Source organism: Salmo salar, unplaced genomic scaffold (assembly GCF_905237065.1).
Source record: "Salmo salar unplaced genomic scaffold, Ssal_v3.1, whole genome shotgun sequence".
NCBI classification, from domain to species: Eukaryota; Metazoa; Chordata; class Actinopteri; order Salmoniformes; family Salmonidae; genus Salmo; species Salmo salar.
This window is the reverse complement of record NW_025547902.1, coordinates 167,227-194,326: the sequence shown is the minus strand read 5'-3', so window position 1 is coordinate 194,326 and position 27,100 is coordinate 167,227. Positions and strand designations below refer to the sequence as shown.

The window sequence follows — 27,100 nt, the reverse complement described above, 5'->3', positions numbered from 1 at the left end:
TGTGCATGTGCCCGGCCTGCCACAGGGAGTCGATATAGCGCAAATGACATCCCGGTTGGCCAAACCCTTCCCTAACCCGGACAACGCTAGGCCAATTGTGCGCCGCCTTTCCCGGTCCCAGATTCTTGTTGCTAGTCAACTTTCAGTGCACACCCCCATAAACGTAACAAAATAGGGGCTCGTCCGGGATTTTGTTTCCCATGAGCTCTAATCAACTACTCTGAAGCTCTACTGTGCCCAGATATTTGAGTGTTTAAAATACAATTTTGTGGTAGAGTTTATGTTACTGACAATCACTCAGAGGGGTTATAAGATTGGTGAAATAATTTTGAAAGTTGCATAAACACACAGGCTAATAATGAAAAATATGGACCTTAAGTTTTTGTGGAAAGCATTTGTGGAAAATCCTACTATGGAGATACATGTACGAAGGTGAACCTGCTCATCATTGCAAGGCATTATGACATCAAAGTGGTACATGTCGATCCAAAAGCAGTAGTCAGTTAATTGGTACTGCTTTGGTAGAGGAGGAAATCCTCCCAGAGAGGGAAGAATAATGAAAAGGTTCCTACATGTGGTAGAGTACTCCGTAGATGTACAACTAAGAGAGTTAGAACTAAAGGCAAAGTTGGAGCAACTAAAATACGAGTTCTGAGCACATTGAAAAACAAGAAGAACGTGAGCAGCCATTTGATTAAGAGAATTGGATTTGGAAACACTCCGAATCCAGGCAGGCTATCCTGCACCCTCAACGGAGTTTGATCTTGGTCAGACAGCCGGCTTGTCCCACCTGTCAACGAAAAGGAGTTGGACGTACAGTACCAGTCAAAAGTTTGGACATACCTACTCATTCAAGGGTTTTTCTTTATTTTTAAATTTTTATTACATTGTAGAATAATAGTGAGGACATCAAAATTATGAAGTAACACATATGGAATCATGTAGTAACCAAATAAAAGCGTTAAACAAATCCAAAATATATTTTATTTTTGAGATTTTTCAAAGTAGCCACCCTTTGTCTGGAATGTATTTCAATTAACAGGTGTGCCGTGCCTTTCCTTCTTATTGCATTTGAGCCAATCAGGTGTGTTGTGACAAGGTAGGGGTTGTATACAGAAGATAGACCTATTTGGTAAAATACCAAGTCCATATTATGGCAAGAACAGCTCAAACAAGCAAAGAGAAACGACAGTCCATCATTACATCAAGACATGAAGGTCAGTCAGTCCGGAAAACTTCAAGTGCAGTTGCAAAAACTATCAAGCGCTATGATGAAACTGGCTCTCAAGAGGGCTGCAACAGGAAAGGAAGACCCAGAGTTACCTCTGCTGCAGAGGATAAGTTCATTAGAGTTAAAAGCCTCAGAAATTGCATCCCAAATAAATGCTTCACAGAGTTCAAGTAACAGACTCATCTCAACATCAACTGTTCAGAGGAGACTGTGTGAATCAGGCCTTCATGGTCGAATTGCTGCAAAGACACCACTACTAAAGGACACCAATAAGAAGAAGAGACTTGCTTGGGCCAAGAAACATGAGCAATAGACATTAGACCGGTGGAAATCTATCCTTTGGTCCAAATTTGAGATTTTTGGTTCCAACCGCCGTGTCTTTGTGAGACGCAGAGTAGGAGAACGGATGATCTCCGCATGTGTGGTTCCCACCGTGATTCACGGAGGAGGAGGTGTGATGGTGTGGGGGTACTTTGCTGGTGACACTATCTGTGATTTATTTAGAATTCAAGGAACACTTAACAAGCATGGCTACCACAGCATTCTGCAGCTATACGTCATCCTATCTGGTTTGCGCTTAGATGGACTATCACTTGTTTTCAACAGCATAATGACCCAACACACCCCCAGGCTCTGTAAGGGCTATTTGACCAAGAAGGAGATTGATGAAATGCTGCATCAGATTACCTGGCCTCCACAATATCAAACCTCAACCCAATTGAGATGGTTTGGGATGAGTTGGACCATAGAGTGAAGGGAAAGCAGCCAACAAATGCTCAGCATATGTGGGAAATCCTTCAAGACTGTTGGGAAAGCATTCCAGGTAAAGCTAGCTGAGAGAATGCCAAGAGTGTGCAAAGCTGAATGAGTAGGTATGTCCAAACGTATTTATAAATCACTTAAAATTCAATAATTCAAAAGTTCAAAGTGTTGTATGCCCCTACCCTGTGGAGTTCTCAAAAATGATTACATTTCTTTGAACTTCATTTATTCATTTTACCTTCCATTTCTGACTTATAATTTCAATAGCTCCTTGGTCACATGACCTAGACACCTCACTCAAACTTTGTATTGTTCAAAGTGGAGGGACACACATTGCACACCCTTTGGTTTTCCCAAAAAGCAATTCGATAACAGATACTGAGGTTGGCTCACAATGGTTTTATGGCAGACGTATGTTTGACCGTATCTGGTCTGTAACAGGATGCTGTGGCATACGGTAAAGCCTGTTACATTTGCCAGCGGATGGGTAAACCAAATCAAGCTGTTTTGGTTGCACCTTTGTATCCTATTCCTGATTTTGACAAACCTTTCAGCAGGGTTCTGGTGGACTGTGTTGGTCCTTTGCCAAAAGAAAAGAGTGCTTTGGTATTCTTGAGAGAGTTAATAAAACTTTGAAGTATACATTGAGAGCTTACTGCTTTGAGTTCGAGAAAGACAGGGATGAAGGGGTCCCTCTTGTGCTATTTACAGCGTGGGAGTTTCAGTCTGAATGAGCTCATGTTTGGATATCACGTCAGAGGTCCTTTGTGCTTGCTGAAAGAGAAGTTGTTGCAGGACAACACCTCAAAAACAAATTTGTTGGAGCAGGTTTACGCTTTTCAATACAGATTTCCCCGCTCCTGTGAGTTTGCTAGTAAGAATCTGGAGAAGGCCCAAACAGAAATGAAAGTTTGGTATGATTGAAAGCCCTGAACCCGCACTTTCGATGTGAGTGACCATGTCCTGGTTTCGTTAGCGATGACGTCAGGCCGGAGCGCAGAAAAACAAACCTGGCTGTGTCATGTCAACATGTTGAAACCATACTTCTACTGCTACAAGAAGTCCGGAAACCGGTAGTGATCTCCTGCCTGTGTTTCTCACTGTTGACTATTCTCTTCCTTGAGAGCACCAGGAAAGCCCAGTACACCTTGTGCCTGTGGAACGGTTGAGTAACTCAGAGATTATAGAAAGCCTTGATTTATTTTTTTTCCACATTTGTATCCGGGGGAAAAAGGTGACATTGTTGCACTGCTTTTAGGTACACTATAAAAGTTGAATAAGTTATCATGGACTGTTTGGTGATGTTATGGCTGCTGTTTTAAATGGATATATTGTACCTTCACCTTTTAAAGGGCCAATCAGCAGTTGAAACAACAAAGCGTCTGCCAACCTCTGATTTGGTAAAAACAGAAACCTGAGCCTATATTGTTTGTTTACAATGAATGAAGTAAAAAAAATAGCGTATATTATGGGTTCTGATGGGGTTTGACTGTTGAACTAAGCTCATGAGTAAGTGGCTACCTATCATTCATTTAAAAGTAAAAACGTGGATGTAGCAATCACAGATTGTCGCTTTATGGTTTAGGATAGGGTAAAAGAAATATATATATATTTAAGAAAATTGTGCCTAGGATTGAACCCACAATGCTCAGAGCTGTAGCTTGCAGTTTTAGCCCATCCTCACACCCATCCTAATCACCCTGACTCGTCACGAGCTTATTAGATCAGAGGTAGTCAAACCTCTCCTCTTAGACCCCCAGCCGTTCCATGGATTTGAACTATTCCAGAACTAGCATACCTGATTCAACTTGTCAACTAATCATCAAGCCCTTGGTTAGATGAATCAGTGAGCTAGTTCAGGTCTACAGCAAAATTGTGAAATGTCTGGGGGTCTCCAATGAAAGGTTTGAATCCCCCTGTACTAGATGGTAACAGGCACGCACGTTGCCCCTAGTGGACGTTTGGAAATAGCCATGGAAATAAAATGGCTTGCCATCACGTTACTTTACTTTTCCAAAAACGGGTTGGTAGCAAGTAATCCACTAGAGTTTGGGCTCAAAGTAGGACATTTTTATGTAAAAAATATAAAGTAACTTTTTCCAAATGTATTGTCTATCCCCTATGATGTGACATTATCAATGTAGACACATTGGGATTTTGTGTGGAACTTCTGCTTTTTTTATGTGAGTTATCTGTTGCTGGATGAATGACGAAGGAGATGATTGTAAAACAAAACAAAAAAGCACACAAACGCTCCGTCTTTTAATGTATGCAACTCGTCAGGCATCAGAAATTATTTGACTGGAGTGATACTTTTGACACACAAAAACTGATAATGATGTATGTTCTATACGATTTCAGCCATGTTCATGCGATCAGTCTGACTGTACCCTTAGTGTGCATTAAACCAAAACTATACATGCTGAACACGGCATTAAATATCCCTAATTCTGAACCTGTTGTGCTTTATTCTCAACAGACCTGCAGTTGTAGATTCAACATAATGTATTAAACATGTTAACCTGTGAATTCTACTTTTTATAGAACTGTGAAGAGGAAAAGCCACTGAAACAAGTCAGAGATGAGTCGAAACCAGAGGAGGGATTCTCAGGAAGAAACAGGGAAACATCCCAAGGTATTGTCTCCTGTTAAAGTTCTTCATACCAGCTCCATTCATTGGCCTTACACATCATGTCTGCTAAATGACTAAAATGTAAATATTTACCACGACATACTCCTCTTTCAATAACATATGATCTGGTAACACTGTCATAAATGTTTTATTAATTAGCATTTCTAAACTAAAGGTTATAAGTATAGGCTGGTTTACAGTTGGTCTATCGACATGTCTGGAGCCAGTTTTCACAGTGACATAATGAACATTATATTGTCATATGACATTAAACTTGTCCTTGCCGTTATGAAAAAGGTATAAAACACAAAAACTGCTGTATTTTAAAAACGAATTTACGCTGAACAAAAATATAAATGCAACATGTAGTGTGCTGGGGACAATAAAAGGCCACTCGAAAATGTACAGTTGTGTCAAACAACATAATCCCACAGATGTCTCAAGTTTTGAGGGAGCGTGCAATTGGCACACTGACTGCAGCAATGTCCACCAGAGCTGTTGCCAGATAATTTAATGTTCATTTCTCTACCATAAGACGCCTCCAATGTTGTTTCAGAGAATTTGGCAGTCCATCCAACCGGCCTCATAACCACAAACCACGTGTGGGTTTTGTCATGACGTTGCCCTCTCTCTAGGTACAGCGAGCACAGTTGAACCCCCTCCCTCTGCACCAGGCCTTTTCTATGCACCATGTGGTCAGAATGCGGTCGTAAATTCCAAAGGGAATGTCCTGCCTCACAGGCCATAGTTTTGAGACAGAATGGTTTCATAAAGAGACAAAGGAATTCTTCCACCTCACCGGACGGGGGAACCGAATGACATTTATGTTCTGGAGAAGGTATAAAAGATCGGTGAAGAATCCAGCTACGAACTGGTCCACTTGGTACAATTTTATGAAACTCGTGAGAGACAATATTGCCATATTACCATAATAATGTTTATTTGATAGCCTCAGCTATGGGACTTACATCTAAATGGTTGTATAAAATGTATTAATAAGGATAAAGCTATTTGGAATATGTTGAGATGCTATGTACTGATGTTAATGTGAGAGAATTGTATTTCTGTTCAAAGCTGAACTAAGTCATCGGCACGCCCCCAGGGACACAGACAGGACAAGGCGTCATGTGACAGCCTTTTCTAAGTTCAGTATATAAACCCCCACCCAGAATTTCTTTCTTAGACCAGGCCTCCACTCCATTATGAGTTGGCCAATAGGTTTGACCATGCATTCCTCTACTGAGCTTTAACCATACCACATGGTTAAACTTTTAGACTATCGATACCGACAGAATAATAACAAGTCTTTGATATTAATTACTAGTCTGCAGCTAGAAATTCGGTATCATTGAACGCAAAGACCGACGAAACATCCATTCTATAACGACATGAACGAATGTCGCTTTGAAAGATCCATCTAACCGAGAGAGAGAGAACACGGACAAAAACTCTCCAACAGAACCAAACTCTCCAACAAGGATCCGAAGACACACTGAGCATAAATATATACCGATTGCAATTGTTCCCGAATGAGTGAGCGTTCATGTGCAAAGGATTAGCATATCAATTGTTAATATTTATCAACTCTGTTGTGCCTTCTCCGCTGCCCCAACCCCCTTGTTTGGTTAACCTGTTGGGTCTAGGGGGCAGCATTTGCACGTCTGGATAAAAAAAATGTACCCGATTTAATCTGGTTACTAATCCTACCCAGTAACTAGAATATGCATATACTTATTATATATGGATAGAAAAAACTCTAAAGTTTCCAAAACTGTTTGAATGGTGTCTGTGAGTATAACAGAACTCATTTGGCAGGCAAAACCCTGAGACATTTTCTGACAGGAAGTGGATACCTGATGTGTTGTATTGACTTTAAACCTATCCCATTGAAAAACACAGGGGTTTAGGAATATTTTGGCACTTCCTATTGCTTCCACTAGATGTCACCAGCCTTTACAAAGTGTTTTGAGTCTTCTGGAGGGAGATCTGACCGAACAAGAGCCATGGAACGGTGATGTCCCATTAGACACCTGGCGCGCTACTTCATGTTGGGTACCCTCGTTCCAATACGTTATAAAAGACTATGCATTCGTCCACCTTGAATATTATTCATGTTCTGGTTAAAAAGGCCCTAATGATTTATGCTATACAACGTTTGACATGTTTGAACGAACGGAAATATATTTTTTCCCCTCGTTCATGACGAAAGTCCGGCTGGCTTACATCATGTGCTAACGAGACGGAGATTTTTGGACATAAATGATGAGCTTTTTTGAACAAAACTACATTCGTTATGGACCTGTGATACCTGGAAGTGACATCTGATGAAGAGAATCAAAGGTAATGGATTATTTACATAGTATTTTCGATTTTAGATCTCCCCAACATGACGTCTAGTCTGTATCGCAACGCCGTATTTTTCTGGGCACAGTGCTCAGATTATTGCAAAGTGTGATTTCCCAGTAAGGTTATTTTTAAATCTGGCAAGTTGATTGCGTTCAAAAGATGTAAATCTATAATTCTTTAAATGACAATATAATATTTTACCAATGTTTTCTAATTTTAATTATTTAATTTGTGACGCTGACTTGACTGCCGGTTATTGGAGGGAAACGATTTCCTCAACATCAATGCCATAGTAAAACGCTGTTTTTGGATATAAATATCAACTTGATAGAACTAAAAATGCATGCATTGTCTAACATAATGTCCTAGGAGTGTCATCTGATGGAGATTGTAAAAGGTTAGTGTATCATTTTAGCTGGTTTTATGGTTTTGGTGACCCTGTCTTTGACTTGACAAAACATTACACACAACTCTTGTAAATGTACTGTCCTAACATACTCTAAATTTATGCTTTCGCCGTAAAACCTTTTTGAAATCGTAAAACGTGGTTAGATTAAGGAGATGTTTATCTTTCAAATGGTGTAACATAGTTGTATTTTTGAAAAATTTGAATTTTGACATTTATTTGGATTCAAATTTGCCGCTCTTGAAATGCACCTGCTGTTGATGGAGTGCACCACGGGTGGCACGCTAGCGTCCCACCTAGCCCCAAGAGGTTAACAAGCCGCCATGCCGGTTTAGCCCACTAGGGCACATTACTCTACCATTTCTTTGTAATGATACCTATTGTTTTGCATGCTTTCTGTGAATTACTTAGTTTTGTAAATAAATTATTTTAACCCCATATGCGGGACGGACATCCAGCGAAAAATCATATCGCCATTAGCATAACAAAATTTTATTAATAAAAAAAAAAAAAAATGTTTCTAATTATATCGTTTTATAGATACACCTCTCCTGAATCGAACCACGTCGTCCGATTTCAAAAAGGCTTTACAGCAAAAGCAAAACATTAGATTATGTTAGAGGAGTATTTCGTAAAAGTAGCCACATAGCCATTTTCCGACCAACCACATGCATCACAAATAACCAAAAAACAGCTAAATGCAGCACTAACCTTTGACAATCTTCATCAGATGACACACCTAGGACATCATGTTACACAATACATGCATTCTTTTGTTCGATAAAGTTCATATTTATATATAAAAACAGCATTTTACATCGGTGCGTAACGTTGACTAACTATTTTCCCTCAAATGCATCCGATGAAACAGCCCTACAATTTACTAAATTACTATTCGAAAACATTTTTAAAATGTAATATTGTCATTCTAAGATTTATAGATGAATATCTCTTGAAAGCACCTGTAATGCCAGATTTAAAAATAACTTTACTGGGTAATCATACTTTGCGATGAAAGGGGATGCGATACTCTGAAAAATAGGCTAATGTTACAGGTCAGCGCCATCTTGGAACAATCGCATATTACATTTACATTTAAGTCATTTAGCAGACGCTCTTATCCAGAGCGACTTACAAATTGGTGCATTCACCTTATGATATCCAGTGGAACAACCACTTTACAATAGTGCATCTAAATCTTTTAACCTGTTGGGGCTACAGGTTAGCAATGAACCCCGAGTCGGGATTCAAAACATCAAAAATCTAATAATTTCAATTTCTCAAACAATCAACTATTTTACACAATTTAAATGATAAACATCTCCTCAATCTAACCACATTGTTCGATTTTCAAAGAGGCTTTACGGCAAAAGCATAAAGTTAGATTATGTTAGGACAGTACATAGCCACAAAAGTACAAACATCCATTTTCAATTCAAGGTCAGGCGTCATCAAAAGCAGAAACCAGCTAGAATTATGCACTAACTTTTGTCAATCTCCATCAGATGACACTCCTAGGACATTATGTTATACAATACATGCATTTTTTGTTCCATCAAGTTCATATTTATATCCAAAAACAGCATTTTACAGTAGCGTGAAATTCAGATTTTTTTATTCTCTGAAATGCTTCCGGTGAACATAACAAAATTACTATTCGAAAACATTGGTAAATTATAATATTGTCATTCAAAGAATAATATATTATCATCTCGTAATTGCTACCGAATGGCCAGATCTCAAAATAACTTTACTGGGAAATCACATTTTGCAATAAACGGGGGAGCTATGCTAAGAACAACAGGCTATGCTATACAGTTAGCATCATCTAAAATCGATAATAACATTGTAAATATCCCCTTACCTTTGATTATCTCCATCAGAAGGCAGGCATCCCAGGTCCGGAAGGCATCCCAGGTCCGGAACAAATGTGGTTTCTTTTGACAAAGTTCATAATTTATGTCCAAATAACACCAAGTACTTAGCGTTCATTATGCTCCCACAAAACGTGGTGGGGGGAGTGTAAAATCACGCCGAAAAGCAAAAAAAACCTAGTAAATAATCTATTTATGTTCGTTCAAACATGTCAAATGTTGTTTAGCATTAATCTTTTGGTCCATTTTTAACGTTAAACATCAGTAATATTTTCACACAACCTATCCTATGTCTAGATAAACAATGAAGACAAAACTCACGTTTCTCAGATTTATGCGCAGGCGCAAAAAAATGAAGTGATGACATGTCAACTTCCTTGGATTCTAATTTGCTCTCTGTTTATCATAGACGCTTCAAACAACTTTATAAAGATCGTTGACATCTAGTGGAAGCCGTAGGTGTTGCGAAATGAATCCTTTCTCACTATGGTATCTATAAAACAATGACACTAAATAGTACAGTCACAAAATTCACATTTTTTTTGGATCTATTTTTCACAGGTTTTTGCCTGCAATATGAGTTTTGTTATACTTACAGACACCATTCAAACTGTTTTAGAAAATTCAGAGTGTTTTCTATCCGAATGTGTTAATAATATGCATATCCTAGCTTCTGAGTTGGTGTAAGAGGCAGTTAAAAATGGGCACATATTTTTTTCAAAATGTCTCAATACTGCCCCCGAGCCCCAACAGGGGGGGGGGGGTGGGGTTAGAAGGATTACTTTATCCTATCCTAGGTATTCCTTAAAGAGGTGGGGTTTCAGGTGTCTCCGGAAGGTGGTGATTGACTCCGCTGTCCTGGCGTCGTGAGGGAGCTTGTTCCACCATTGGGGTGCCAGAGCAGCGAACAGTTTTGACTGGGCTGAGCGGGAACTCTGCTTCCTCAGAGGTAGGGAGGCAAGCAGGCCAGAGTTGGATGAGCGCAGGTGTTGTTTGGGTGTAGGGCCTGATCAGAGCCTGAAGGTACGGAGGTGCCGTTCCCCTCACAGCTCCGTAGGCAAGCACCATAGTCTTGTAGCGGATGCGAGCTTCAACTGGAAGCCAGTGGAGAGAGCGGAGGAGCGGGGTGTCTGAGAGAACTTGGGAAGGTTGAACACCAGACGGGCTGCGGCGTTCTGGATGAGTTGTAGGGGTTTAATGGCACAGGCAGGGAGCCCAGCCAACAGTGAGTTGCAGTAATCCAGACGGGAGATGACAAGTGCCTGGATTAGGACCTGCGCCGCTTCCTGTGTGAGGCAGGGTCGTACTCTGCGAATGTTGTAGAGCATGAACCTACAGGATCGGGTCACTGCCTTGATGTTAGTAGAGAACGACAGTGTGTTGTCCACGGTCACGCCAAGGTTCTTAGCACTCTGGGAGGAGGACACAATGGAGTTGTCAACCGTGATGGCGAGATCATGGAACGGGCAGTCCTTCCCGGGAGGAAGAGCAGCTCCGTCTTGCCGAGGTTCAGCTTGAGGTGGTGATCCGTCATCCACACTGATATGTCTGCCAGACATGCAGAGATGCGATTCGCCACCTGGTTATCAGAAGGGGGAAAGGAGAAGATGAATTGTGTGTCGTCTGCATAGCAATGATAGGAGAGACCATGTGAGGATATGACAGCGCCAAGTGACTTGGTGTATAGCGAGAATAGGACAGGGCCTAGAACAGAGCCCTGGGGGACACCAGTGGTGAGAGCACGTGGTGCGGAGACAGATTCTCGCCACGCCACCTGGTAGGAGCGACCTGTCAAGTAGGACGCAATCCAAGCGTGGGCCACTGGAGATGCCCAACTCGGAGAGGGTGGAGAGGAGGATCTGATGGTTCACAGTATCAAAGGCAGCAGATAGGCCTAGGAGGATGAGAGCAGAGGAGAGAGAGTTAGCTTTAGCAGTGCGGAGAGCCTCCGTGACACAGAGAAGAGCAGTCTCAGTTGAATGACCAGTCTTGAAACCTGACTGATTTGGATCAAGAAGGTCATTCTGAGAGAGATAGCAGGAGACCTGGCCAAGGACGGCACGTTCAAGAGTTTTGGAGAGAAAAGAAAGAAGGGATACTGGTCTGTAGTTGTTGACATCGGAGGGATCGAGTGTAGGTTTTTTCAGAAGGGGTGCAACTCTCGCTCTCTTGAAGACGGAAGGGACATAGCCAGCATATCACATCTAGTCTTGTATACTATTGTCAATAATCCCTTACTTTTGGTTGTCTTCATCAGAAAGCACTTCCAGGAATCCCAGGTCCACAACAAATGTATTTTCGTTTGAAAAAAGTATTCCTTTATGTTCCAAGAGTTCTTGTTAGCGCGTCTGAAGGCTGATCCAAATGCTCCGAGATTTCGAGAAAATGCATTTTTTTTCCATTTAGGTTCGTTCAAACATGTCAAACGTTGTATAACATAAATCTTCAGGGACTTTTTCAACAAGAGAGCCAATAAGATTCAAGGAGGATGATTGCATTGTCTTTCAAAATGTTTCGAAAGGGGAGGGAAGCCAGGGCCGCCGGCGTCATAATGGTGATGGCCCTCCTCATGTGACCAATTTCAACAGCGTCTCATTCATTCAGTTTTAACAGTAGGAGACTCAAACCACTTTGTAAAGACTGGGGACATCTAGTGGAAGCAATAGGAAGTGCTCAATGAACTATAGCTCACGGTGTGATTAATAGGCAACGTGATGAAGTTGAGTTCGCAATTCAGAATTCCACTTCCTGTTTCGATATGTCTCAGAGTTTTGACTGCCATATGAGTTCTGTTATACTCACAGACACCATTCAAACAGTTTTAGAAACTTTAGGGTGTTTTCTATCCACAAGTATTAATTATATGCATATCCTAGCTTCTGAGTTTGAGTAGTAGGCCGTTTAAAATGGGCACGAATTATTTTCAAAATGCGCTGTGGCGCCCCCTATCCTAGGCGACCGTCAAGAGGTTAAGACAATTGATGTATGGATGACTTAGTGAAGACTGGGTTCGTGCAGATAACAACAATTTACGACATTTGGAATGAGACTGGACGCGAGGTAATAACACATCATTAAAACAAGAAGATAATAGATCAGATCTTATAATAAAATATATAATGTTATAATATCTGACAGTTATATTAGGAAAATTATAACTGTGTAATCTGAATATTTTCCTTGGTGCCTCGACCTCCTAGTTAATTACAGTTACACGATTAATCAGTTACTCGCGTAATAATAATTACAGAGAGTTATTTGATAAACATGTCTTCAAGTTAATGATGCCCAAAGACACGACAGTTTGAACAACCAAATAATTTCTCTCATAAACCATCTCAGGGAAGCTCATCCATGTGAAAATCGTCCTCACCAGGGTCTTGACCTGTCTGCAGTTCGCCGTCGTAATAGACTTCAGTGGGAAAATGCTCACCTTCGATGGCCACAGGCATGCTGGAGAAGTGTGCTCTTCACAGATGAATCCCGGTTTCAACTGCCGGGCAGATGGCAGACAGTGTGTAGGTTTTGTGTGGGAGAACGGCTTGCCAATGTGAACGTTGTGAACAAAATCTGCATGGTGGCGGTCGGGTTATGGTATGGGCAGGCATAAGCTATGGACAACAGAAACCAATGCATTTTATCAATGGCATTTTGAATGCACAGAGATACACTGACGAGATTCTGAGGCCCATTGTCGTGCCATTCATCCGCCACTATCACCTCATGTTTCATCATGATAATGCACGGCCCCATGTCACAAGGATCTGAACACAATTCCTGGAAGCTGAAAATGTCCCCGTTCTTCTATGGCCTTTATACTCACCAGACATGTCACCCAAAGAGCATGTTTGGGATGGTCTAGATTGACATGTACGACAGTGTGTTCCAGTTCCCACCAATATCCAGTAACTTCGCACAGCCATTGAAGAGGAGTGGGACAACATACCACAGGCCACAATCAATAGCCTGATCAACTCTATGCAAAGGAGATGTGTTGGCTGCATGAGGCAAATGGTTGTCAGACCAGATACGGACAGGTTTTCTGATTCACACCCCTACCTCTTTTTTAAAGCAGTAAAATCTTTGAAATTGTTGTGTGCTGCATTTATATGTTTGTTTAGTATAATATATGTCAATCTATCAAGCCAGGCAACTAAAAGCAACTTTCTAAACAATGTATTAATTCATTAATAACTTTAAAATGTTTGTATTCATTATTACTGGAATAGAAACTCATGTCATTATTTACAAGGTAATGATGAGCTAATTACAGAAAATAGCTTAGGCTTGGGTTGTATGTGTCTGACGAAATAAAAACAGGGCATTCCACAGGAGAAATGTATTTTGCACTGTCTATTTGCTGTAGCAGTTAGGTAACCATGACAACAGACGTTGCAACAGGGTTAAAGTCTAACGTGTTATTACTCCATGACAAGGAAAATGAGAGTCTGTTGAGTATACAGGCCATGGAAGAATGGGGAAAACGACAGTGTGACGTGAAGGAGGACAGTATGCATATTAGCCTTTACACATAAAATTATATTTTATGAATGTATCAAGAGGATATAAGGAGAATAAAACAAGGACAATAATGGTCTGGGATAAGAAATGTTTTTCCATCATATCATAGGCCTATGCTTCAAACAAGGCTGGTGTTGTTACCTACTTTATATATTTGGCTAAAATAACTTTTTAGCTCTCGCAAGTAGACTAAGAATTTAAATGCAGCATTACATACATCAGTAAACTTCCCTTTGAACATGAGTTCCGAATGATCAGGTTCTCTTTTGCATTCATCATTAACTTAAACAAACTAATGTATTTTATACGCTACATGACCAACAGTATGTGGACACCTGCTCATCCAACATCTCATTCCAAAATCATTGGCATTAATATGGAGTTGTTCCCCGTTTTGCTGCTATAAGAGCCTGCACCCTTCTAGGAAGGCTTTCCACTAGATGTTGGAACATTGCTGCGGGGACCTGCTTCCTTTCAGCCACAAGAGAATTCGTGAGGTCGTGTCCTGATGATGGACGATTAGGCCTGGCACGCGGTTCGCTTTCCAATTCATCCCAAAGGGGTTCGATGGGGTTGACGTCATGGCTCTGTGCAGGCCAGTCAAGTTCAGGCCCGTCAAGTTCTTCCACAAGATCTCGACAAACCATTTCTTTATGGACCTCACTTTGGCACGGGGACATTGTCATCCTGAAGAAGGAAAGGGCCTTCGCAAACTATTGCCACAAAGTTGGAAGCACAGAATCGTCTAGAACGTCATTGTATGCTGTAGTGTTAAGATTTCCCACTACTGGAACTAAGGGGCCTGGCCTGAACCATGAAAACAGCCACAGACTGTTATTCCTCCTCCACCAAACTGTACAGTTGGCACGATGCATTTGGGCAGGTAGCGTTCTCCTGGTATCTGCTAAACCCAGATTCGTCCGTCGGACTGCCAGATGGTGAAGCGTGATTCATCACTCCAGAGAACGTGTTTCCACTGTTCCAGAGTCCAATTCGGCGGCGAGCTTTACACCACTCCAGCCGACACACGGCATTGCACATGGTGATCTTAGGCTTGTGTGCGACTGTTCGGCTATGGAAACCATTTCATTAAGCTCCCGTCGAACAGTTATTGTGCGGACATTGCTACCAGAGGCAGTTTGGAACTCGGTAGTGAGTGGCCTACCACTTCGCGGCTGAGCCATTGTTGCTCCTAGACTTTCCACTTCACAATAGCAGCACTTACAGTTGACCAGGGCAGCTCTAGCGGGGCAGAAATTTGACGAACTGACTTGTTGGAAAGATGACATCCTATGACGTTGCCACATTGAAAGTCACTGAGCTTTCCGGTAAGGTCATTCTACTGCCAATGTATGTCTATGGAGATTGCAAGGCCATGTGCTTGACTTTTTATACCTGTCAGCAATGGGTTTGGCTGAAATAGCCAAATCCACTAATTTGAAGGGGTGTCTAACAAACTTTTTTATATCTAGTGTATTTTGCTCATTTTATCACTATACTGTATTTTAAGAATGAAATGAGCGAGAATATTTTACACGCAAGAATTCACCTGTGTGAAGCGTTGTCTATGTTGCTTGCTTTTCCCATTGCCTCTCCATTCAAACATGAATGGTAATAACACTGATTCACTGCACCTTAATTACATTATTACATTGAGATTAGTTATTCAAATATTCTGCCCATTTACTACGGTAGACATGACATACCCTCTGCTGTTTCACCTCCTGATAAAGTGCTAGAGTAGAACACTGAACTTCAAAGATTGCATCTTAAACGTTGCGTTCATCTGTGTGTTTAGACAACAGTGTTAAGATGAGGAAAAGTATGCCAAATGAATCAGAGGAATGGAAGCACGCATTTAAAGGTGAATTCCGATATAGAGCTGCAAAACCATTGAGATATTTAAAGGAAAATTCCACCACTTTTCATCCTCATATTCATTATCTCCAGCACTATTCCAGTTTCTACACATGTGAAAACGTAATTTCTACAATCTGTAATTAAAAAGAAAGTCGTAAGAAATAGCTGCTCAATGACATCATCCAAAGGGAGCTATTATGAGATCAGATCAGACATGGTAATTTATGAGATCAGATCATAGATGGTAATTTATGAGATCAGATAAACTCAGCAACAAAAGAAACGTCCCTTTTTCAGGACCCTGTCTTTCAAAGATAATTAGTCAAAATCCAAATAACTTCACAGATCTTCATTGTAAAGGGTTTAAACACTGTTTCCCATGCTTGTTCGATGAACCATAAACAATTAATGAATATGCACCTGTGGAACAGTCGTTAAGACACTAACAGCTTACAGACGGTAGGCAATTAAGCTCACAGTTAGGACACTAAAGAGGCCTTTCTACTGACTCTGAAAAACACCAGGGTCCCTGCTCATCTGTGTGAATGTGCCTTAGGCATGCTGCAAGGAGGTATGAGAACTGCAGATGTGGCCAGGCAATAAATTGCAATTGCAATGTACTGTGAGACGCCTAAGACAGCCCTACAGGGTGACAGGACGGACAGCTGATCGTCCTCGCAGTGGCAGACCATGTGTAACAATACCTGCATAGGATCGGTACATCCGAACATCACACCTGCGGGACAGGTACAGGATGGCAACAACAACTGCCCGAGTTACACCTGGAACACACAATCCCTCCATCAGTGCTCAGACTCTCCGCAGTAGGCTGACAGAGGCTGGACTGAGGGCTTGTAGGCCTGTTGTAAGGCAGGTCCTCACCAGACATCACCGGCAACAACGTCGCCTATGGGCACAAACCCACCGTTGCTGGACCAGACAGGACTGGCAAAAAGTGCTCTTCATTGATGAGTCGCGGTTTTGTCTCACCAGGGGTGATGGTTGGATTTGTGTTTATCATCAAAGGAATGAGCATTACACCGAGGTCTGTACTCTGGTGCGGGATTGATTTGGAGGTGGAGGGTCTATCATGGTCTGGGGCGGTGTGTCACAGCATCATCGGACTGAGCTTGTTGTCATTGCAGGCAATCTCAACGCAGTGTGGTACAGGGAACAGTCTGAAGTTTCTAAAACTGTAAAAATAATGTCTGTGGCTATAACAGAACTGGTAATTTATGAGATCAGATCATAGATGTTGATAACCCGAAGAAAATCCGTCCAGAAATTATTTTTTTTCAGCTCCCAGGCTCTTATTTTGTAAAGCTATTGAAAACCCCTATGTCCGTCACCCAAATTGCAATTCATATCGCTTCCACTAGATGTCAACAGTCTATATTCAAGGTTTGAGGCTTGTATTTTGAAAAATTAAGAAGTATTTGCAGTTTCAGTGAGCTGACCACCTGTATCAAATCAGTCTGTCGGCGCGCGAATTTGGCTTTGCTATTGAACGAGGTACTTTCCGTCTAAAATATTTGTTTATTTACATTTTAGATAACCTGAGGATTATATAGACACGTTGTTTGACTTGTTTGGACGAAGTTTACCGGTAGCTTTTTGGACTCATTTGTCTGCATGTTGAACGGGTCGATTTCTGAAATCAATGGCGCCAACTAAACTGACTATTTGGGATATAAAGAAGGGCTTTATCAAACAAAAAAACATTAATTGTATAGCTGGGACCCTTGGGATTGCAAACAGAGGAATATCTTCAAAAGTAAGTGATTTATTTTATCGCTATTTGTGATTTTGTGTCACCTGTGCTGGTTTGGAAAATATGTTGGTGTGGGGCGCTGTCCTCAGACCTCAGACAATCGAATGCTATGCTTTCGCCGTAAATTATTTTTGAAATCTGACAACGCAGTTAGATTACCAAGATTCTAAGCTTTTGAATGATGTAACACACTTGTATTTTCATGAATGTTTAATATTAAAAAAATATATTTTGAATTTGGCACTCTGCAATTCACCGGATGTTGTCGCGGTCCACCCATCCATAAGGTATCCCTAAGGGGTGCAGCTGGTGGCCACACCAGATACTGACTGTTACTTTTGATTTTGACCCCCCTTTTGTTCAGGGACACATTATTTCATTTCTGTTAGTCACATGTCTGTGGAACTTGTTCAGTTTATGTCTCAGTTGTTGAATCTTGTTATGTTCATACAAATTTTTACACATGGCCTTCATTATATTATTCTATGATAATTTGGTGAAGAATGCAAATTCCTATGAGAAATGATAAGTCCTAGGTGGACACAACCTTGCATGATGGTAAAGGGCCAAAGACCACACCCTCTCATGCAATGCCATGCCAATTGACCACATGGTGGCGCTAAGAAAAAAAATAGCATGTACCATCATCATTGCTATCTGGTGGCAAACACCTTTAAAGTGGTTGACTTGTTAAGTAAAACACTATTCAATGCTGGTCCTCAATGCTCAAATCAAATAACGCATGTGATGAAGTGGATATGCATATAAAACGTTGTACATGTAAGTGTAGCCTACATGTCTATGTAATATAGCCTATAGTAGTGCTGATTATTTATATTGCAGTGGCAGTAGCCTATGTGTCATCTGCAAGGAGTCCAACGAAGATCCACATTAAACAATTTTGACTGCACTTCTCAACACATTGAAACAATAAATGTAATTGTACATTTCAAAAGGGGTAGAAAAACTCATCTGAGATTCAAATCCTCTGCAACAATTGGAGCTAGTGTAACCAATGTGAAATGGCTAGTTAGTTAGCAGTGGTGCGCGCTAATAGCGTTTCAATCGGTGACGTCACTCGCTCAGAGACCTGAAGTGGTTGTTCCCCTTGAGTTGCAAGGGCCGCGGCTTTTGTGGCGCGATGGGTAACGATGCTTCGTGGGTGTCAGTTGTTGATGTGTGCAAGGGTCCCTGGTTCGAGCACTGTTACACTAGGCTCTCTACACAGATAATTATTTAACCAGTCAGTCAAAGACACGTGATCTAGTGGCGGCAGGTAACCTAGTGATTAGACCGTTGGGCCAGATACCGAAAGGTTGCTAATTCGAATCTAAAAATGTGTTGTTCTGAACCTGAGCAAGGCATTTAACCCACTGTTCCCCGGGTGCCGAAGGCGTGGATGTCGATTAAGGCAGCCCTCCGCACCTCTCTGATTCAGAGGGGTTGGGTTAAATGCAGAAGACACAATTCAGTTGAATGTATTCAGTTGTACAACTGACTACAACCCACTTTCCCTTTCCCTAGTTGCTTTGATTATCAGAACGTGTGGTTGGACAAGGACGCTTTCATGAAAAAAGTGTTGGATCACGTTCAACTACGTCAACAATTAATAACTGGCTGATACGGAATTTGAACCAGATATACTCATGGCCATCTGTGCAGGTTAGCATAGGGCTAAGTCTGCCAGGTTATCTGATGGGAACAGCTAACATATATAGCGTTTAATCACGTGTAACTACGTCAACAATTTCAATTGGCTGATTTGCATTTTGAGACAGAATTAGTTTAAACGTATTATATTCGCCATTTAGAATGTTGTTAAAGTGCTAACGTTAGTCCTCTGGCACCAAATGGCTGATCTGCAGGACAGTTAGAAAGTGGGACCTATGAACCAATGTCTCTCAACGCAATATGTTTGAGATACTATTGAGATACTACGCCGATACTATGGATCAATAAACATTATTGGACTTGGAACAAATGCATATAAATCCGACACGGTTATTCATATTGTAACAAAATGTAAGGCATGTTCCCAACACTGTCAAGACTCAGCATATATGCAAATACATTCAGATCAGATACACGGTGGAGCTATAACTGGTACATATTTATATCTCATATATGTGCGTCCATAGATGCAATACCAAATTTGGTGCCAATCGGTCCAGCGGTTCTGGAGAAGATGTTTAAAGTATTCAACATAATTTAAAATGGTCCATAAATACATTAAACCCATATTGCATGATCTGTTCAATGTTGAGTTCTGATATTTGGCAAGCATGGTAAGGAGTACAGAAGTATCTCATCCTAGGGAAATTTGTCCAAAATATCCTGATGGTGGCACTATGGGGCCAAAGCTTGAACTCCGGCATGCCTGCTTGCAGCTATGTTTGGGTCAAAGACGTATAAGGTTTTCAAAGTAGCAAAAAAGTTAAACAGCAATTACAATTTCCTAATAGGCTTTTTTATGTTCAATGGAGTGTCACCTATGCCCTAACTGTATATTAGTTATGTTCAAAAATAAAGCCAATAATTAATTAATTAAAATGATTCATATGAATGTACTCTAGTAAAATGAAATTCAGTATAACACTAAGTGTTTTTTCAACAAACATGCTTAGACTGGCAGAAATATAACTACCCCAAAAAATATGACATTTCATTTTGAATACCACATTTGATGTGTCACAGGTACAACTTAACATTTTCAAAAACGTCCTCCCTTACACTGAAAAAAAATCGATGAAAATATCTTTCACTTCATCCTTTGAGATTTGTTTTTGTCTTTCTGAGTCAACAAAACAAAGTTATTGTATTTTAATGTAATATACTGGTGTTATACTGTATGACAATATTTTGTTACCCTGAATGACACATATCACTACTGCCCACAAATATTGATCAAATGTGATTCCTTCAGCAATAGTAATAATGATCCTATGAACTATTATTCGTAGCAGCAATAGTATTTTTCTTTTAGCAATTTTTAAGTTAAAAAACTGTATAAAAAAACAGTGGAGTTTAGGAAGCAAGTGGTTACTCCAGATGGTTGCTCCAGCTCTGGAGGTGCAGGTTCATGTTGTATTTGTACAAGTTGTTCAGGAGGCTGCTCAAAAGTTTCCTTCAGTGGATACTGGAGTTAAGTTCATGTCCACATTCATTTGTTAGATTTTTTTCACTGCACCTCTCTTTTTATCAGCATCAGATTGTGTCATTGTATGGATCGGTGGATGATCAGGATTTGTCACAGTTTCTGTTTATTTTTGGGTGTGTTTCCTTAGGTTACCGCTGGAGGGCACCCTTACCGGTTTCTAGTTCCCAGGTTATTTTTTTTATTTTTAATGTCACCTTTATTTAACCAGGTAGGCCAGTTGAGAACAAGTTCTCCTTTACAACTGCGACCTGGCCAAGATAAAGCAAAACAGTGTGACAAAAACAACAACACAGAGTTACACATGGAATAAACAAACGTACAGTCAATAACACAATAGAAAATCTGTATACAGTGTGTGCAAATGAAGTAAGGAGGTAAGGCAATAAATAGGCCATAGTGGCAAAGTAATTACAATTTAACAATTAACACTGGAGTGATATATGTGCAGATGAGGATGTGCAAGTATAAATACTGGTGTCCAAAAGAGCAGAAAAAAACAAATATGGGGATGAGGTATGTAGTTGGTGGGCTATTTACAGATGGGCTGTGTACAGCTGCAGCGATAGGTAAGCTGCTCTGACAGCCGATGCTTGAAGCTTGCTGTGTTCCTCTGCGACTGGGTTCGAGTTCGTATAAGCATCAGTGTAACAGGATTGACATCCTTCTTACTTCTCTGATAGCTAAAAAACATTTTTTTTTTTTTATAGTTATGACACTGGCACAGAATAGGATTCGCATCCATTAAATGTTATTAGTAGTCTATTAATAGTAGGCTATACAATGATAACACTTAATCAAAGTTTAAAAGTTAAATCAACTCCCTCTCCCTTTCTCTCTGAACATGTTTTGTTACTATTTCATTGCTAATGTTAATAATAATCACTTTACTATAATTTGAGCCTGCGGCAACACTGTACGTTGCATTTAGTTGTATTATTTAACGATTATTACATGATAGTTAATGTTGTAGTTATGCATTGTTACACTGTAACTGGTACATTTCTATTCAATGCAGGTACACAAATGCAATTTCAAGATACCTACGCAAAATAGGTACATAAAAAGCCCATCAAACTACTTCATTTCAAACTTGTACAGTCTCAATTTTTCATAAAGTTCCCCAAATGTGAAGCATCTATTAACTAATAGAATTTATAATCCATTTGTAATGCATAATTGTGTGTGTGTGTAATATTATGTTAACTAATATAATCCATTAGTTATACGTTAACTGCAGTTCAGTAAAACATGAACTACAGTGTAATAGTGCAACATAATGTTAAGTGTTATCCACCCAGCTTTATATCCTATTATATCCTATTCTGTTGCTGATAGTAGCATGAAACCAGGAAAACAATACATTCCTTTTCTTCTGGCTAGTCTTTCCTCCCTAGCAACTGGATCTACGTTAATCTTTTGTCTGTGCCGTGCAGCCCTCTCCTTATTAGACAATGGCATCTACAGTATAAATATAACGTGCCTTGAAATACCTTAAAATGCCATAAAATAGTTTAAAATTATAATATTGTTACTGTGCAGAGGAATTATCGCAACATTCTTTTAATTTATATAAAGTTGCTCCAAAATATATTGGCATCCTTGCACTTTTCTTAAATAATTCCCCATTTCTTCTGAAATAAGTTGAAATTGAAAATAACTTTTGGTATCCATATTGGATTTTAAACATTGCAGAACAATTTGTTCTTGTGTTCTATTTTTTTTGTTGCTCGTTTCTTTCCATATCAAAAGGATTTGAACTAGTTATCAAATGACTGAAGTAATCATAATGGATGTGTCAGCATGGGATGTAAAGGTACATTATCTTTGACTACTATTCTACTTTTCCTCCTGTTAAAGAGGATAGAAATCCTCATTTCATGATTTTCAATTTGAGCGTAATTATTTCTATATAGTCTAAACTTTCTCACACTGAACTTCTAACTCCAGTGGGATGGGTGTGACTTCTTGACAATGATCACAATGGCTCCAACATACAGCGCTCCTGGAGCAATTAGGATGAAGTGCCTTGTTCAAGGGCACAACATATTTTTCACCTTGTCCACTCCGGTATTCAAACCTGCAACCTTTTGGTTACTGGCCCAGCACTGTATCCTCAAGGCTACCTGCCTCTACCTTACCCCTACCTACAGTGCCCTCTGTTAATATTGAGACTACCTGTTGTTACCTTACCCCTACCTACAGTACCCTCTGTTAATATTGAGACTAGCTGTTGTTACCTTACCCCTACCTACAGTACCCTCTGTTAATATTGAGGCTACCTGCCTCTACCTTACCCCTACCTACAGTACCCTCTGTTAATATTGAGGCTACCTGTTGTTACCTTACCCCTACCTACAGTACCCTCTGTTAATATTGAGGAAACTCAAATTAACTTTGAGCGCTGTAATTAAAATTTTTACATTGCAAACAGTAACAATTCTTTTTAATGCCAAGAAAGGTAGCGGATCCAAACAAATAGGTTCTGGAATCCATCAGTCCAAAACAGAGGTGCTGTTCCTGTTTCTGCAGGATCCAGCTCAAAACACATTAACACATTACCAATTATCTGACTTTAATAACTTGTTATTCAGTACATTTTCAGTGGTGGAAGAGACCCTCCAGTGTTGCTGTAGTGTGTGTTCTACTGGCTGTCATCGTAGGCCAGTGGAATTCCTGTAAGTGAAAAAAAAAAAGAAAAAAACATTTGAAGTCAATGTTTTGACTGTTACACATTTTGATTGACTTTTCCCTTTTACAGATATAGAAAGAGACCGGTTACAGAATAGTCTAAATACCAGGACCATTGAGAGAGACCAGTTGCAGAATAGTCTAAATACCAGGACCACTGAGAGAGACCAGCTACAGAATAGTCTAAATACCAGGACCACTGAGAGAGACACGTTGATGAAGAGTCTGAACACTACAACTATGGAGCGTGACCAGCTACAGAAGGAGACAGATAGACTGAACTGGAAGATCAACGGTAAGGACAGCCCCCCCAACGTTTTGGTAGTTGACCTGTTATTGCACACCCAATCATACTCAAGAAGTATTGTCAGCGCTAACTGTGGCCATTAGGAACAGTAACAAATTACAGGAACTGGGTTTTGCTGTGGCGCTCAAGACATGACACAGGAGGTCATCAGAACTACCTACCTAGAACTCCCTCAGATTTTGTTTTGTCAGTCAAGGAAGTTATATATATATATATAATGTAGTTCTACATCGTTTATCATTCACTGTGGCATCTTTTAGAATCCACCAGTGGCCTTGTGGTTAGTGTCCGCCCTGAGATTGGATGTTTGGGAGGTCGATCCCCTACCGAGTCGTATGAAAGGTTGTAAAAATGGTACCCGATGAGGGTCTGCTTGGCACTCAGCATTAAGGAGATAAGGTCCTATGATAGACTAGTGTCCAGCGGGTGTACTTTATAAAAAACACTTTTATTTAAACAGGATCAACTAGGACCAAGGTCTCATTTGCAGTAGAGCCCTGTTTTCAATACAAATAAAAACACACATACAGTGGAAAGAAAAAGCATGTGAACCCTTCGGAATTACATGGCTTCCTGCATAAATTGGTCCTAACATTTGACCTGTTCTTCATCTAGGTCACAACAATAGACAAACACAGTCTTCTTAAACTTTTAACACACAATTATACATTTATGTCTTTATTGAACACCGTGTAAACATTCACAGTGCAGGATGGAAAAAGTATGTTAACCCTTGGATTTAATAACAGGTTTACCCTCCTTTGGCAGCAATAACCTCAACCAAACGTTTTCTGTAGTTGCGGATCAGACCTGCACAATGGTCAGGAGGAATTTTGGACCATTCCTCTTTACAAAACTGTTTTAGTTCAGCAATATTCTTGGGATGTCTGGTGTGAACCGCTCAAGGTCATGCCACAGCATCTCAATCAGGTTGAAGTCAGGACTGACTGGGCCACTCTAGAAAGCATATTTTCTTCTGTTGAAGCCTTTCGGTTGTTGATTTACTTCTGTGTTTTGGGTAATTGTCTTGTTGCATCAACTTCTGTTGAGCTTCAATTGGCGGACAGATAGCCTTACATTCTCCTGCAAAATGTTTTGATAAACTTGGGAATTAATTTTTCCGTTGGCGATAGCAAGCTGTCCAGGCCCTGAGGCGATAAAGCAGCCCCAAACCATGATGTTCCCTCCATCATACTTTAAAGTTGGAATGGGGTTTTGATGTTGTTGCTGTACCTTTTTCTCCACACATAGTGTGTGTTCCTTCCAAACAATTCAACTTTAGTTTAATCTGTCCACAGAATATTTTGCCAGTAGCGCTGTGGAACATCCAGGTGCTCTTTTGCAAACTTCTGACGTGCAGCAATGGTTTTTTTTGGACAGCAGTGGCTTCTTCTGTGGTGTCCTCCCAAGAACACCATTCTTGTTTAGTGTTTTTTTGTATCGTAGACTCGTTAACAGAGATGTTAGCATGTTCCAGAGATTTCCATAAGTCTTTAGCTGACACTCTAGGGTTCTTCTTAACCTCATTGAGCATTCTGCTCTGTGCTCTTGCAGTCATCTTTGCAGGACGGCCACTCCTAGGGAGAGTAGCAACAGCGCTGAATTTTCTCAATTTATAGACAGTTTGTCTTACCGTGGACTGATGAATATCAAGGCTTTTAGAGATACTTTTGTAACCCTTTCCAGCTTTATGCAAGTCAACAATTCTTAATCTTAGGTCTTCTGAGATCTCTTTTGTTCGAGGCATGGTTCACATCAGGCAATGCTTCTTGTGAATAGCAAACTCAAATTTTGTCAGTGTTTTTTATAGGGCAGGGCAGCTCTAACCAACATCTCCAATCTCGTTTCATTGATTGGACTCCAGGTTCTGACTCCTGAATCCAATTAGCTTTTGGAGAAGTCATTAGCTCAGGAGTTCATATACTTGTTCCAACCAGCAATGTGAATGTTTAAATTATGTATTCAATATCAATACAATAATTTGTGTGTTATTGGTTTAAGCACACTGTGTTTGTCTATTGTTGTGACTTAGATGAAGATCAGATCAAATTTGATGACCAATTTATTTAGAAATCCAGTTAATGCCAAAGGTTTCACATACTTTTTCTTGCCACTGTATGCACAACTACACAGACACAATACATATACGCCTTAAGAAAAACAATCACAGTTAAGATCAGAAATCAATTTTTTGAATAGCCAAAGAGGCACCAGACCATCAATTCTAATAGTTTTTTGTAAGTTGTTCCACATGTAAGGTGCATCACCACTGCATTTTCCGATCTGTGTAGAAACTGGGGGGAGCTGAAGTGTAATGTAATTCATTGACCCAGTTTTATAATTATTAATTCTAGAAGAGATTAGAGATGTCAGATACATTGGAAGTGTTTACTTGTACATCAAGCTGCCTCACACTACAGAAACAGGAGCAGGAGACTAGATCCAATGAGCTGTTCTGGCCTCTCACAAGACAAGACTGTCACATCCTGACCAGCAGAGGGAGTAGTGGTGTAGTATTTTGGTCAGGACGTGGCAGAAGAAGTCTGTATGTGTTGTCTAGTATGTCTGTTTCTGTGTTAGTCTTGTGACTCCTGATCAGGAACAGCTGGGGATCGTTGTTCCTGATTGGGAGTCATATATTTAGGAGTATGTTTGTCACTTGGGTTTGTGGGTGGTTGTGCTAACACTGCTAGTCTTTTGTTTGTAGTAAGCTGGTTAGCCTGTCGTGAGTTTTGTGTTATTGTTTTCCTGTGTATACTTTGCTTTGATATATTATTCTTTACATTAATAGATGAGTATCCACATTTCGCCTGCAGTTTGGTCCATTCAACACGGCAACATTTATGACAAAGGCTCATGCAAAGCTACCTACATATTCAATGTGGGAATAAATAATAGTTGCAAAGTTATGTTTAACTTGAAAATGTCACTGAACAAAAATATAAAAGACAACATGTAAAGTGTTGGTCTCATGAACTGAAATAAAATATCCCAGAAATGTTACATATGCACAAACAGCTCAAATGTTGTGCACAAATTTGTTTACTTATCTGTTAGTGAGCATATCTCTTTTGCCAAGATAATCCATCCACCTGACAGGTGTGGCATAAGAAGCTGATTAAACAGCATGATAATTACACAGGTGCACCTTGTGCTGGGGACAATAAGAGACCACTCTAAAATGTGCAGTTTTGTCCACAACACAATGCCATCAATGTCTCAAGTTGAGGAAGCATGCAATTTTTATGGTGAATCCAAGAATGTCGACCCGAGCTGCTGCCAGACAATTTTATGTTAATTTCTCTACATTAAGCCACCTCCAACGTCATTTTAGAGAATTTGGCAGTACGTCCGACCGGCCTCACAACTGCAGACCATGTGTAACCACGCCAGCTCAGGACCTCCACATCTGACAAATTCACCTGCCACCCGGACAGCTGAGGAAACTGTGTTTGCACAACCGATGAATTTCTGCACAATCTGTCAGAAATCGTCTCAGGGAAGCTCATCTGCATGTAGCAAGGATCTGTACACATTTCCTGGAA

General features: G+C 40.3%; 1 protein-coding gene across 3 annotated transcripts in view; it reads left to right on the top strand.

Moving 5' to 3' along the window:
- LOC106569656 (C-type lectin domain family 12 member B) overlaps nt 1-27,100 on the top strand; it is an 83,632-nt gene that overhangs the window by 12,731 nt on the left and 43,801 nt on the right. The window contains exons 3-5 of one of the 3 annotated variants that reach the window (XM_045711690.1): nt 4,538-4,628; nt 23,152-23,235; nt 23,319-23,543. In XM_045711690.1, the coding sequence (XP_045567646.1) occupies nt 4,538-4,628; nt 23,152-23,235; nt 23,319-23,543 (400 nt within the window). The remainder of the gene's footprint in view (nt 1-4,537; nt 4,629-23,151; nt 23,236-23,318; nt 23,544-27,100) is intronic. The other 2 variants (XM_045711691.1, XM_045711688.1) reach the window with 2 other exon arrangements.